Source organism: Anomalospiza imberbis, chromosome 3 (genome assembly GCF_031753505.1).
Source record: "Anomalospiza imberbis isolate Cuckoo-Finch-1a 21T00152 chromosome 3, ASM3175350v1, whole genome shotgun sequence".
NCBI lineage: Eukaryota > Metazoa > Chordata > Aves > Passeriformes > Viduidae > Anomalospiza > Anomalospiza imberbis.
Genome location: NC_089683.1, coordinates 75,380,418 through 75,396,329, shown reverse-complemented (window position 1 = coordinate 75,396,329; position 15,912 = coordinate 75,380,418). Strand labels below are relative to the sequence as shown.

Below are 15,912 nucleotides of genomic sequence, written 5' to 3'. Positions count from 1 at the left end.
AGGTGGTATCATCAATATAACTCATCCTCCCGCCAACACAGAGTGATCAGGTGAATGTGGACACTATAACAGAGGACCAGGACTCTCCCTCACACATATTATGATAAGGGTAGATGCACATTCCTTTGCTGACCAGGAACAGGGAAGCAACTTCATTCATTTATTTGTTTGCAGAAGGAGGAAAATGGCTATGAAAAACCAAACAGAAACAATGCAATGCATTTCTAGTAAATCCAGGAGATTCACACATATTTTCATTCTACCAGAAGTTAAAGGAAACCTGCAAAGCTTTTAAATTTTTTGTTTCACTTCCTTTATAATTCTCTCACCTTTATGCTGCCCTCCCTATTTAGCTTTTTCTTCAAGTATGAGGAGGCATCCCAAATCAAGGGTCTTCCTCCTCTGTCAGCCAGGGTTTTCCATTTCCCAGGCAGCACCTGACCAGTCAGGGGAGCACCTGAGACCAGCTGAGGACCAGGTTCTCCAAAGACTAGCCCTAGTCCTCTCTGGAAGGCCACACAGGCTCATTGTGCAGTCAGGAGGATGTCTTCATTGAAGGCCATTTTCAGAGCTGCTCTTTTCCCACTGCCTCTCTAGGTAGAGAGAGAGCAACCACCAGGCATGGACTCAGCCAACTGCACAACTTGATTCCATTTAACAACAGTTGCTACATTGAGTTAACACTTCCTAGTACACTGGAGTATTACCATCTGCGGGCTGGGGCCAGCCAGGGTGGACATGCCCTCACAGAGATGGAAATGAGACTACAGCATTGTCATCATGAGAGCTACTCTGCAATTTTATGGAACCCAAAGCAGAGTCTCAAACAGTTATGACAAAGCTTCAAGATAGGTTTGTCCTTGAAATTCTGGTTATTTAACCAAAGCACCATTTTTAATAGCTACTTGGGAGACTTTTTCACTGCTTTTTTTGCTGAAATTACGATTCCTGTCTCACTGGGTGTTTTTATAGCATTACCATTCATGCTACATGACCAGCATAGCTGAAATATCTAAGTGCCCACAAATAATTAAAAAGTCATCTCCACTTTTTAAATGTTTGGATAAATTTATTTATAGGGCAAGTTCGCAGTTCCCCCAAAGTCATACCTTCCAACCAAAGCAACTATGTCAGGTACTTAAAATATCACCCCTTTCCATATAGCTCTGCCTCTCGCGTCACCTGGGATAGCTTTTTTCCCCTAGAATGCAAGTAGTGACTTCAAGACTTGCTAGCAGCAGCTAAAGACCAAGGCAGTACTGCACTGCTGGGCAGAAAAGGTCCCTTCTACATGGAAACACCAACTCAGCATAATGCTCAAGCCTTGGCCTTTGTATTTTACTTCAAACAAGGCTCATAAATTTATACCGAGGCACACACTAGCACACCTCTCTAAAACAAGTGGGAAAAGAAAAGCTTCTCAACAGTCTTTATGACTGTGGATGGGAAGACATGTCAGCAGCAATGCCTGAGGAAGGTATTTTTTCCAGAGAGAGCTTACAACACTGTTCCAACAACAGCACATATACTTGTCCCCGATCTCTCTTCCCAAACATTTTGAATTCTCCTTAGCTTTACATTTTCCACCATTCTCAGTTTGCAGCTTCACATCAATTCAAGTAAGTTGATAAAACTGTCATCCTTTTCAGCATATTAAATCTGATCTTCTGAAAAAGATAGACCCCATAGATGGTTCATAGCATTTGGAAGGCAGATCCTTGACTGTCTCAGAAGTAAGGGATTATCAAAAAAAATTAAACACAGGAAATTATCAGTAACCATTGAGCTAATCAGCTTTGGAAAGCATGGTTTCTTTTCTATTAAAAAAACCCTTAATAAGCTGTTGATGCAATTATTTGGTCTTTTTTTTTCAGTGACATAAAATTCTTCATGTGATTGGAGTCAAAAGGATCACTTCTTTCTGTATTATTACAATATTGGCACAAAACGCAAGCTATACAATAATTCCCTTCCCTTTCCCATGCCCTCACAAACACATAAGCCTCTGTCACTAAACACCTTAAGTCTGATTTAGTCAGATCTTCCAGAGTATGATCCAGAGAGGGCTTGTTTGTTTCAGGGATCAGAAGCTAAGTGGAAAGAAGAGAATGGTCAAGACACAGAGGATGGAGAAAAGTAATTATGTGAGATACTGAAGTCACAAATCACACACACAAGTTGAGAACTGTCAGGGGAAGAACTGCTTTGCTTTTCTACCTGCACCAGAGAAACGTGAATATCACCTACAGTGTTCAGAGCTCTAAGGAATCACAGTGTTCACTATCGTAATAAAACAACAAATGGAATAAACACTCTAGCTAATTGTATTGAGAAGACAGTATTTGGAAAACTGTAATTCAGAAGCTGGGTGCAACTCTGATTGTCATTATATCAATGTAAGCCTTCAGTAACAGGGCAGAACTTGGTTTCCTGTGCCTGATGATCCCAAATTAAGATTTAATAATAATCAGAACTTAATACCAAATTTCAAAACAAATGTGAATGATAAACAGTCACACAAATAATCAAGTGTTAGCCAGAGAGAATAGTTTAGTATAAACAGCTCCCCCTACTAATTACTAGGGAAGTATCCCTTGCATAAAAGTGACCCTCAAGAGGCCTTTGATTAATAATAGCTAAGACCATCAAAATCTTGAAAACATTTCCTTATGCACATGATTAACTTCTACGTAAATGGTCAGTACCATTGAAATAAAAAAAAAGTAACCACATTTTAAAACTTACTTGTGGGCAGACAGGAGTTCAACTTTGTCTCTGGAAGAGTTTTGCAACAATTCTCTCTTTAGAGACCAGTTTTGTAAAGCACGGAAAACTCTCAACTATAACTCATATTTGTGACAACGGAGACCATTTGAACAACTGGACCACAGGGGAAGTGGAAGAAATGCATTTACTTATCTTCATAGAAAATTCAAATTGAGAAAGAGCAGTCCAATGAAAATTTACAGATTACTACTTCCTTGAATCCATCATGCTCAAAAATCTCTGCAAGAAAATTTCAAAAATGCTGAATTGCACTCTATTCAGAAACCGCTGGAAAACTGTGAGCAGCATTACTGTATAATTTAGACACAAGATCATATTGTATTTGGTCCTGAGAACTGTCCATATTTTATTTGTTTGTTTTTAAACCAACACCCTCCATTTTCACATCTTCTACACTAGCTTTCAACACATTCATAGAAATAAGTAATTCATAGAAAGAGGACCCTTCTTCAGTTTTTTGTGCTACAATTTTGAGCAAAAGTGTAATTCCAGAAGGGAAGTCCTCTGCTTCAAATTCAGCTGAAAAATATCTTTGTCATTTGACTTGCACTGAAGCCTGAAAGATCTGGTCAAAAGTCAGGAGTCATTTGCTGAAATACAGCTGTCTACATTCATGCTAGATGTTTGGACTACTTTTATATTCAATTGGCAGAAACAGCACTTCTCAGATCTGATTCCGCTGACTAAATGTAGACTTCCACTTCAGGAAGAGATGAATTGATCCCTAGAAATGTTCTGCTTCCTGACTATAAAGGGAGTTCAGAGAGGTGAGTTTCAAAAGACAAATCCCACCTCCTCCATGCTGGGTATCACACTGAACAACCATATCTCATTTCTCCACTAGGACCTTATCAGCCTTGCTGGAATTCCTGCCACTTTAATTGGTACAAATAAACCAGTGTGGTTACCCTAAGCTTCATGGACAATCAAGGTAAAAAAAGGGGCACCTCTGAGAAGAAATTCAGCTCAAGTAAGAACCTGAATTCTCCCCAAAAGATGCCACTGTGTCTTTGGAGATTTGGGAATGAGCCTTATGAGCCTTCCCCTTAATAAGGTGAAGCAGTGAAGTGCCTTGAATCAGACAGACAGGTTCAGGCTGTTGCTGCTGAGAAGATGGGAGATACAGAGAAGCCTCACCCCTTAGCTCCTCTCCACACCAGTGAGCCCGAAACATATGGCATCAGACCCCAGAATAAAAAGTAAGGTTACAGTATGGATTACAGCATCCTTCATAAAATACTTTGAAGGAGAATAAAAACAAAGCCACACCAAGGAAGTTTGAAAAATCTGTATCGTGGCCTACATAGTGTCTATCCACCCACAGCTTCACCAAGTGAGGATAAACAAGGCCTGAATGAAACTCTGCAAGCACACACTTCAGTTGGCCAAATATGCAGCACAGTCTAGAGCAGCTAAGAATTAGTCCCTGCTCTCCTTATATATAAAAACAAAAGTGCAGACCCTCAAAAGGGTCTCACCTGCTCTCACCTGACCAGGTAACATAGAAGAATACGATGGCAGACCTGCATCCAGGCTCTCACTCATCCATGCTTCTGTCACTGAAAGAAGTCACCTCATTAGCTGAGGACAGCCAGGCTTCTGCATTCAGTTTCTGCAAGAATACAGGATTTGGCAGCCTCCAGAAATCTGAGCTCTCTGTTTTTCTTCCCTTCGTTTACTTATGCCCAGTTTGCCTTCCCTGCCTCCCTGCTCCCAATGCGCACACATTTTAACGCTAAACCCCAGGTGTTAGATGGTTTCTCCATACTTCCAGGCAAACACTACACACCTGCCCTCCAAATTTAGCAAGTAAGCCTTCTCCACAGAGGTAGTAAACCTGCTGTAAGACCACAATGCTTCATAGTAAAATGCTTTTTTATTAAGCTTAATAAAAAAACCCTTCCCATCTCATGCCTTAAGAAAGTCTCACACCCACCATCTTACACAAAAATACATTCCCTACAAGACTGTGATACATTGCACACTCTTAATGGTTTCTACAGTTACATAGGCACAGACAATGTAATTAACAAGCAACATTCCTTCTTGTAAAATAGGAGGAAGAAAATAAACAGAATAGAAGTTTACAAAAATAAATTTAAGCTCAGAAATAAAACTACTTTTTTTGCCTAATTTCATTATTTACTACAATAGAAAAGACAAGACCCTGGATTATCTAGGTGCAAAACACAAGTTTTCAGTCTGTCTGATTTACAAAATACATTGTGTCCCCTTAGGAGGAAAATGATACCTAATTTACACCCTTTAGATACACATCAATACTTTATCAAGTATTTTTTCACTCTCCATTTCATTTGTTTTGTGTATACTGAAATAAAGAAAAAGAACAATCCTCTGTTAAAGTTGTATCATGTTTTCTGTTTATTGTTACATAACCAGATGTGTTACAGAATATATTATTGTGGAGTTTTTTTAAAAAAAAGGGCACTTAAAAAATTCTAACCAGGCAAGCATCACTGCATCACAATAACATGTAAGGTGCTTCTACACCCACTACTGGCATATATTTAAATTAAAATTACATGTAATCTATACCAAACTTTCTGAATGCTGAATCTCTGCTGAATACCCTTTCTGTATTTAACCTCCTCTATTGCTGACAAAGAGGTAAGATTTTCCAGATTAGTAACAGCAAAATTCCACATTGCAAAAACATTGAATGCTGTCATGCATATAAAGTCATTGACAGGGTCTGAAAATATCCCTCCCATGTCAAGATTAGTCTTAAGCAGAGAAATGGCAAGACAATATAAACATGTTATTTTCTTGTGGGAGAGCCAAGCAATTAACAACCAACAACCACATAAACCCTAAACCATATCTTTTGAGAGAAATGGTGAATTTCAGTGCTTATTTCTAATGAAACCAGAAGAACACACCAACCACTGTGCCAGAAATATTTTCTTGCAAAAGCATACACATTCACGGTGGTAAGGGAATTTCACGATATGGGTGATTTGTGACATTAGAATCTTTCACATCATTTACAAAAAGGGCCACAGACTCCATGTTGGAAAACACACTCATGCTATCCCTCCCTGCTTGGTGTACACCTGCCCAGGCAAAAACACCATGTTTCTGAATTTGAGCATGCACAGAGACACACTCACACCGTCATCTGAACCCACCACACACCCACCATCTCCCACCACAGCCACTTGCAACAGCCTGAAACACTGCTCTGAATCCAGCCAGTATTTTCCTCTCTTCTCTGCATTAAAGCCACAAGCCCAAAGCCCTGTAGCTCGGCTTGGTTCATCTGGGCCCACTCTGTTGAAATAAACACAAAGGAAGGGAACCCACTGGGCTGGCTGAACAACAAGAAATTCGGCTGCAGAACCCCCTCACACTTGTGTGCACAGCTGATTTTACACCACACGGCTGCTACGGTCATATTATTTTGTCAAAAAGTGCGGAACAGCTTTCACCACAAATACTTGGAGCTTGAAAATTACAGCAAAACCAACTTTAGCTGGGTGCAAAGTGCGCTGCAAGAGCGGCGTTTGAAGCCCCAGCGTGACGCAACTGAAATCGTACCAGGGACGGTGGCTTGCTGGAGGAAACTGGACCCACGCAAAGCCACAGCGTATACGTTAGGTGCCTATGGCTCATTCGCTGCCCCGGCTAGGAGCGCACCGCAAACCGATTTACACAAGCTACAAATCAGTGAGCCACTGTGGCTATGCCCATGCCAGTGACAAACTGCAGTGGGGAAGGGAGCCTGGACTGCTTGGCAGACCTGCCATTCCCCTCGGCCACCCTCCCACACCCCCTTCCCCCGTGCACGAGTTCGGTGCGGCTGCGGTGGGAGCAGCCCCGCAGCTCTGCGCCCGGCGATGGAGCAGCCCGGCCTAAGCGCCCAAGTCACCCCACTGTGGGTGGGCTGCAGGAGGCCGGCCAGGCCGGCACGTCCCTGCGGTGGGCTGCCAGCCGCCAGGCCACCTGCAGGCCTCCGCCGCCCTACCTTGCTCCTCGCCGGCCCCAAAGCAGGCTCTGGGGTCCTCGGAGGGGAGCGGGGCTCCGCCGCCCTCCAGGGCTTTGCGTTTCTTCGACATCTGGTCGGTGTTTGGGAGTTGAGTTTCTCCTATCTCTCTCTCCGGGGAGATGAGTGTATGTAGAGAGAGAGGGAGAGTGTGAGGAAGAGAGACACAGGGAGGGAGAGAGAGAGAGACTGAAAGAAATCGCTGCTTAAAGAGAGGGGAAGAGACTTTGGAGTGGCTGGAGAGCAAGTAGGAGGCAGGGACTAAGTGGAGAAATCCTACAAATCACAATCCCATCAATTCAGCCCCACGTATAGAGGGGCTGTTAAGGTCTCCCCCTTCCTTGCTCATTCATCTGAGTGTGTGAGTGAAAATTAAAGATAGAGGTAATAGTCCTCTGCTGCTTTTCCAAATGTTAGCAGGTGGTGCTTTTTTTCCTTTTTATGGGGGGGGGGGGGTGGAGGAAGGAGGGAGTTGATTGATATTATTTTCCTCTGTTGGGATTCCTTCTGGTTAAGAAAAAAAAAAAATGGAGGGGGAGAGGTAAAAGCTAAATGGATGGGGGGTGTGGGGGGGAGTTGGAGGTGGGGTGGTGGTGTGTGGAGAGCGGGGGAAACCGGAGGATTAAAAAGAAAACCAGGAGCAGAGGAGTAGGGATGAGAAGAGCCTGCAGGTGCAGGGAGGCAAAATTCCCTGCAGGGGTCATGTGCTCTGGGAGCCGGAGATCCTCGGCTCCCCGGAGGCTGCCGGCGGGCAGGGGCGGCTCGGCGGGGGCTGCGGCGGCCACCCCGCCCGGCACCTGCGGGAGCGGCGCGGAGCGGGGCTGCGGAGCGCCGCAACCGGCTGGCAGCAGGCACCGGTAACTCGCACCGTGCAAACTCCGCCGCGGAGTCAGTACCCCCGCAGCCGGTCCTTCTCGCTCCCTTTGTAACCCTTTCGGCTCTGGGAACAAGATGTGCCCCTCCCCTGGGGAGCCCCGTCCCGTCCCGTCCCCCGCCGCCCCCGACCTGCCCCCTTTACAGGCGGATTTCAAAGCTTGCTAGAGGGGATTTGTTAGCGGAGGGGGGGAGGAGGGGGCGAGGACACAACGACACAACTTACCCTCCAAACTATGCACAAGCTCGTCTCTGCTTTCTCCTTCAGATCAACTTTAAAGAGCAGATTCTCAGTCAGTCCGAGACGCAAACAGGCAGGGGAGGAGAGGGGGAATTGTTTGGCAATAGCTGCTGCCAAGTGGGTGAAGTTCAGGGCACAATCCTGGCTCTTCCACGCTCCAGCAGCCTAGCATCTTCCCGGGGTCTGGAGAACAAGGTGTTCAACAAGTCTTCCTTATTACCCGAAATTGATTGATGATGGCTTTCCCGCCGGGCTGTATTTAACAAAACGATGCAGAGAGCTACTCTGACGAGCAGGAAATTTTAGAGGAGCTTGCAGTATAGCTGCGGCTTTAATTTATCTGTCTCTCTCTATACATACGTACTTACACACATACACACCTGTGTATGTGTGTATGTATATATAAATAAAAAGATATAACTCTATCAATACAACGTTGGGTCCACGGGATCTTAGAAAAGCTTGCCTGTCGGCTGCGTGGAAGTTAAAGAGTTTTCTTAAGCAAAAGGGGCTGATGCTTGGACACATCTCACGTCCAACAGGAGGCAATGACGTCTGTAGCTTCATTGCTATAACAGCGCCAAGGCTGCAATTGCCATTCACTGAAATGATAAGGGGCGCTCAGACGTAAGCAGTCTGGACCTCTAGCAAGAGACTGAAGCGAAGATGATTCTTCCCCTCCCAAAACAAATAATAATGCTAAAAAACACCTAAGGAAAGAGACGGGGAAGCGGGGAAAGGAATCTAGATCTTGCAGTCACACGCTTCTGCAACATGATCCTCTAGCACCAAAAACATTTATTTTTTGCAACTGACTAGACTTTGGGAAATTTCAATATATTATGACTATTCGGGTGGGGGAAGGGGAGGATTTTTTTTTCTTAATTATTTCTGTGTCTCTTCAAGCAGACATTGATGAAAGCTGGGTGCTATAAATGCCCTCCTCCCATCTTTCCAAATATATTTCGGCTCGGGTACATGCTGAAGTGCTTATGGTATATGTTTAGATCTTCTTAAGTAGCGATTTCTTGCTGTTTAGGGTGCAAGGATTTTTATTTTTTTTTTTTTTCCTGAACACTGGAAGGCACTTAGAAAGAAACGAGAATTTAAAGAACCCGATGCGAAGCAGGGAGCTCCTTCTCGCGCGGGGTCACACTCTCGCAGTGCCGCGGCTCGCACCGCGTGTGGGGAGCGCTGCCGAGCCGCGGCGGGGGCGGCGGGCGGGCGGCGCTGCCGGGCGCGGGGGCGGCCGCACCTCGGGGCTGCCAATCCCCGCGGGGGCGGGGGCGCCTCCCCTGCCGCCAGCCGCTGCCCTGGGAATGACAGCGCGGGTGCCGCAGGAGCTCCCCGGAGGCAGCGGGCACCGGCATCGCGCCCGGCCCCGCCGCGGGGGAGGCGGCGCCGCGCCCGCCTGCGCCGGCCCACGCGTGTCCGCGCCGCGCCGCAGCCGGGCGGGGACGACAGCGGGCAGCCCCTGCCCCGCGCCTCGCCCCCGCCGGAGAAGGGGCCGGGGGTGACACGGGCGGCGGCGGGGAAGGTCTCGGGGGATCGCGGTCCAGCCGGGTGCCTTCGTTCCCGTAGCGAGCCGTACGGGGGCTGCGGCGCCGGCTGGCTGAGGCGCCATCCGCGCTCAGCTGCTGAGGCCGAAGTCATTGTGTGCGGTGCCCCTCAGTGCTGCTGTCTGCTCTCTGCATCCCCAGCCCCATACTTGCTGTCCAGATTTTTCCTTCTTCGTCCCCTCAAGGGGCAGGGCTTGTTTGGCCTCCAGATGATTTCAAGCAGTAGGTGGCTACTTGCCCAAACCATTGCGCCATTCTTTGCTAGAGCAACTGTAGATACCGACGATGTAAGTGGTATCGCTGCAAGCCCAAATCAGGTTCACTAGCTGCTGAAAGCACCCACGAGGTACCAGGTCCTTTCTCCTTTCGAAGTTTATTTTGGTGAGAAGCAAAAGGCAGCAAACTGGAGTGACAAGCAGAGAGAGGAGGCATAAAGACTCTTGCTAGCATGGATGTTAATTTTGGTACCTGTGGTGGCCCTTGAGATATCTTCTATTGCAATCGCCCACACAAAGCTTTGGTGAGATAGGCTGCATAGTAAAGGAGGAGATTTTCAGATCATTAGCAGAAGATGCTTGCTTTCTTACACAGTCTAGTTTAGCAAGGTGTTTCTTTTTGTGTATGATTTGTAGAGGTTTTGGTGACCTAGTAGCACATCCCTTCAGCAAGATACTCAGAAAATTTACAGAGACCAGAATAGTATGTATTTGTCAAGCTTTGGGGGAAATCCTATGCTTTAAGTTAATTTAATCTTCAGTACTACATTGCTAAGTTGATTTTTTTTCTTGCCCATTCAGCACACAGAGTTCACAATATATCTATCACAAAATAAAATGTATTATTCTGCATCTGTGTTTTAGGAAGTCCCCATCAAAATCTGCCTTTTCACAGGAGTTTCCACTAAATTGTTCACCCTGATGACACATCATATTTTCATTATAGTTTCATAGAAATCGGGGATGGAAATACAGAATAGATCATCTCCTGGGGGGAGGATATGGGGTGAACAAGATAAATCCACAAACAATAATCTCTGAGGTTGTATCCAGCCAAGCTACATCTAACTAATCCCTTTGGGTTTTTATTCCATCCTCTCTATTAGATGTTGCCAAAGAAAAGCTTTTTGTTCAGTCACTTCTAGCACTTCTTTTAAAAATTTCTTTGCACTACAAAGAAAACACTACTACAAGATGAGAGCCACTGCCTTTTCCATAGTTAAAAGTCTTTGACATAGAGAATCATTAAGGTTGGAAAAGATCTCAAAGATCATCAAATCCAGCCTTTGACCAAATACCACCATGCTCACTAAAACCATGTCACAAAGTGCCATATGTACAACAGGAAAAAAGGAGGAAGAAATAAAGGGAATGCAGTACCAGTTTCCATGCTCTATACCAAGTCTGGACTTCTACACTCACAGTCTAGAAGAGATTGTGCTCTTCAAATCATTTTGGGATAGTCTTTGAGGGAAACAAAACAATGGGAGAGGATGGCATGTTGTTGGTTGACTGGCAAGGCCCAAAGTAGAAAAGCAAAGACTTCTGGGGTGGAGATAGTACCACTTTGAAATAATTTACCAGTTGTTTGGGGATTCTTGGTTGATCACCATTACTTACCAGTTTTTTTGTGGGGTTTTTTTTGTAATATATATAAGAATTCTAGAAGTAATGATTCCCATTTCCAGAGGAATGCTCCCTTCCTGCCCTTCCTGGCACTGTGATTACCTATCACACAGGTAGGCTTCAAGGGAAAATGCCTAATAATGTACATAAGAGCTCTGATATTAGTTAATTTTTTAATGCCCTGAGAAACAAATAATTTCTATGCTATTACTCAATTTCTATGCTACCCACTTTCAGTGACTGCAGTAACTTTATTTGGATAAAATTACATTAACTGTTTCTTGTGGTGGGTTTATATCACCAAACTGAAGTAAGTGGCATTCAGTATATAATGCCCAAAGTCTTTTCACTAGATGAGAAGAAGGTCCTCATGTAAAATGCTTGAAGGCAAATAGGAATATATACATCACATTTTGTCATCCCTCCCTTTGAGTTTTCAGAATTCAGCCATGGGATCTGGATTTAAGTTACATGGTTGCACACAGAGATAGACTAGAAGTATTTTCAGGTTTATTGATTTAGACTTGGGTGTTTGCCTCACATGAGTCAAGAATTGAAATCCTCAGGCAAAACGCCCTCAATAAATATAACTCAGTTTGCAAACACTCTACTTTTTGCTTTGTTTTTTAAAGCATTGTTAGGCTAGCCTGTCAGTCATGACCACAAAGGGCCATTCAGTTTTCACTGACTAGTCAATCTGAATGCAGCATATTTTAAAGATACACTAAATTAAAACTTTAGGGACATAGAAATAGCAACTGGTCAATACAAACACACCTCTGTACAATACACATTGTACAGACTCAGCAAATAATCAAACCCAATGGTCATAAAGACCAAGGGAGATCTCATATTGCAAGTTTGCTTTTTCTTACTATTTTTCTTACATGGTTGATTCAGTTCAGAACTGTTTGGCCCAAAAATACTTAACAAGTATATAACAAACAGCACAATGAGAGAGTAAGTTCTCTTTCATGCGGCCATACTATCATTTCTCCCAAATAGTTTGGAATTTTTTTCTTTTTATTTATTTATGAGGTATATTTATAACACAGCATTTCAGATATTGAAGACATCTATATCATTGATGTCTATTTCTTGCAGAAGCTCTCTCCCCACTCAAAGCTGGTTTTTGGTATGTGTCCCTGAACTGTGACTACACCCCTGCACTTCTTGACAGAATCCTTAGCATTTGGGTTTGTCTTTAAAGTGATTTGCTATCATGAGCTAATGTATCCTTACAACACCCAGAAGAGCTCATGTATTTTATTATCTTCATTTTATAAGTTGGGAAACAGCAGCAAAGAGGTGAAGAATCTGTTCTATCATCTTTATTCACATTTGATTAGTGCCTTAATCCCTGGATAGTTCCACTGCTTTCAGTGGGAATTCTTGCATAGTAAAATACTATTTGATAGGACTGAAAATCACATTGTCTTTTCCTAAGTGATTTTTAGCAAGGCCATGGAGAAAGTTTTAGTGCAGGTCTAGAACTGAAATATCTTTCTCAAATAAACACTCTTTTGTTTCATCCACTTTCCCAATTTAAAAACAAAACCCAGAACTTATCACCATATCTGTCATTTTTCCACCGCCCAAGCTAATCTGCAGCAGTAATAATCATCAAGTAGCCCCACTGTACTGACATTACATACAGTACAAATGGACACATAACACAACGAGAACTCACAGGACTGACGCACTTTCCAGTTTCTTATGCTATGAAAATTAACACCTTTTTGATCTCCTAATTTACCAATTCAAAGGAAGGGGGTGAAAAGCACATCTCGTATAGAAAAGTTTCATATGAAATTCAGCACAGGAGGAAGGTAATACTAAGGCAGTTTCAAGATACAAAGCCACATCTCTGGGTTTTTTTAATGCTATTCTTTCAGCGTGAAATGTGTACTCCAATTTCACAACATTTCTCTTTGTATTTTCACACACAGATAAAAATACATTTATTTAGAAAGATCTTGCTAAATTTCCTCTTTTAAGTTAGATGGAACTAAGTGTTTTCACTTTCCAGGATCAAGTTATTTTGTCCACATTTCCTTCCAACTTCTGCAAAGACCTCATATTTATTATATGTGACTGCCAAGTCCTGAACCGTGTCTCCTCATAAACCTTAGCTATCATTGTGTTGTTGCCTTTTTAATTGTAAAAGTATGGTGACTTCTTTGAGCTGTTACCAGTTTTCAGAGCTGTGAGTTTGTTGACTGGATTTTCACATACCTCTCTCTTGAGAAGAATGGAAGTGTTCAGGGCAGCAGTTAAAGTCAGAGGAAAGTGTACAGAAACTTCCCCACCTCCTGTTGGCAGCAGCTCTGATTCTCCAGCACTTTTCCTCCCCTTCCCTGCCTCTTCTCCATCTCTTGCTCCTGTATTTCTATAGCAGGAATTCCACAAATACCTTGCTTCTAGGAGATACTATCCAACATCCCCTACCCAGCAGAGGAAGCATGCACCTGCCTTGTCAGTGTCTGTGACTTCCATGTGATGAAACTGTAATTAAGTTTCATTTTGTAAAAGACACTCTGGGTCATTCCACTGAAATGTTTCTAGCTTCCCTAGACTCTAGCCCAGCATCAGAAGGTCCGTACTGAGAGTTTCTATGATGATGAGGGTATGTGGAACACTCCATGTTTGAAAAGTAATTTGTGGTACCTTAGGTAACCAAAAGGGCTGGAATAGGAGAAAACTGTCTGCAAAGTTTTCTGGTCCTCAAACACTGCCACACTAGGCTGTGGCCCTGCAACTTTCCATCACGCTCTCTTACACAGATCCAGGGCCTGTCTTTCTTCATTTATTTTATTTACTTCTATAGCCCTCTTCCTTGTAACCTTCTTTATAGCTCAAAATCTCTATGGAAAGACACAGAGGCCCCAGCCAGGCCCCTGGAGGCTGCTGGCAAGTCTGTGATAGGAAAGGAGCTGCCAGCACAGGGCTCTGTTACCTTCTCCTGGCAGTACAGCATCAGGCTGGGAAGCAGACCAGGGAAGCATCCCTGGGCAGTGAAGAACAGCCCAGACCTGCAGAGCTGCACTGGGGTTACCAGGGGGGTACACCAAGGTGGTTTACCTGCTCTGCCTCCCCACTTCCTCTGGCCTGCATATTTTGCAGCACAGAGCCTGCCTTGATGTCTCTTGTACTCAAATATTTCAAGCAGTGAGGTCTCAAATTCATCTGGGTAAAAACCCAAGTTTGATTACATATAATTTCTATAGGAATAAGCAGAAGCAACTGAGAATCAGATTTTCCTTGGTTTTCAGTTAAAAAAAAAAAAAAAAAAAAAAAAAAAAAAAGCAAACTTCAAAACTGTGGTGGGATGACAATATTTTAGCCCAAATAAGTAGTTCCAGTGTTGGAAAATCACAAAATTTTCTCTTACTTTTCATTCCACTTTTAAGCTATATCATCTCAACAGTCCCAGTGGTTCACAAGAGTTATACTTTTAAACCCCCACCAGTGTCCAAGCTACAGGTTTTTTGTTTCTTCACAGTACTCTGTGAAAAATGGAGAAAAAAAATCAATTCTAACTGCATGTTTCTGCAAGATAAGCTCCACTCTATATTTTCAATTATTTTTAACCCTTTATTTAAGGAATTCAGAATAAAGCCAAATTATTTGAGAAACATGGAACTCCAATTAGGAATGCTATTCTATAGCAAATCTACCCTTATGGTTTTGTCCCTCAAAAGATAATTGACAGTATTTCTATATACTGTATATACTTGGTAGCAGAAAGAAAAAACAAAAATCTAAAGCAAAAATCCACTAAATGTTGCATACTATCAAAATACACTGTAAATTTAAAGGAGAAGGTACAACAAAATATTTATAGTCTTTAAGAGGCAATTCAGTAACCATACAGAAATATTTTTTCCCCTTTTGATTCAACAGCACTAGTTTTTTCTACCCCTTTTTCTAATATAGAGCAGGATTAACTACATCTACTTCCAGAAAGAATAAGTGAGAAAAGGAAGGATCTGACTCCTGAGATTCAAATCTGTCAGTGGAGGCAGCTCTGCCAGATGTGCTCTAAAACTACTGTGCATGAGAGAAGAGGGCAAATTACGCTAAGCAACCTGGTCTGCTTTCTCAGCTTTGGCTTTGAGCAGGAGTTTGGCTGAGGCTCCTCCTCACCTGAACCTCTAATTCTGCTTTGTAAGTTATTTTCACTTTCATCTTCACTGATGAATTTAATGGGAACTGATTCAGATTTTCTAAACACACTGGGGTTTTTGGAATGGATTTTGTATTTGAGATGTTTTTTTCAAATCAAAACATTACCCCCTCAATTCTTTCTGTATGACCATTGAAGCCCACTTCAACTGTTTGAAAGAACTGTTACACTAGTTCATTCACTTCACTACTTGAAACTGTGTAAAAGTGAAAATGTAAGGCCGAAAGAGCAAAAACCACCACTACTCATAGTCACAACTCTAAACAATGTTCCAGAAAACTTCTGAAATAAAAGCTCCATAAAAATCTTCAGTATTCCTCATTTCTTCAAGAATAGAACTTTTCTTTCAGAACTTTGGCTTTCAATAGTGTAGTAGAACACAGGACAGAGACCTTTTTGGGGAGAACACAGAGGAGGAAAGAAAGGATTCTCCTCTTTCACAAGTGTTAATCTACACATTTGACCAAAAAAGCCCCCACGTTGCTCTGATGATTATGGGAGTATGTTCAGGTGACATAGGCTCATGGTCCTATGCATGCCCTGCCTACATGAGGGAAAAGTAACAAACATATGCCTACATGAGGGAAAAGTAACAAACATACTTAATGATTTGACATTGCCTAGCACGCTGACACCAGCAG

The 15,912-nt window shown here is 43.2% G+C and overlaps 1 protein-coding gene across 1 annotated transcript in view; it reads right to left on the bottom strand.

Moving 5' to 3' along the window:
* The window catches only part of PDE10A (phosphodiesterase 10A), a 340,723-nt gene extending 333,568 nt beyond the window's left edge, over positions 1–7,155 (bottom strand). The window contains exon 1 of the mRNA XM_068185214.1: positions 6,773–7,155. Within this exon, the coding sequence (XP_068041315.1) occupies positions 6,773–6,863 (91 nt within the window). The 5' untranslated portion in view covers positions 6,864–7,155. The remainder of the gene's footprint in view (positions 1–6,772) is intronic.
* Positions 7,156–15,912: the final 8,757 nt, after the last annotated feature.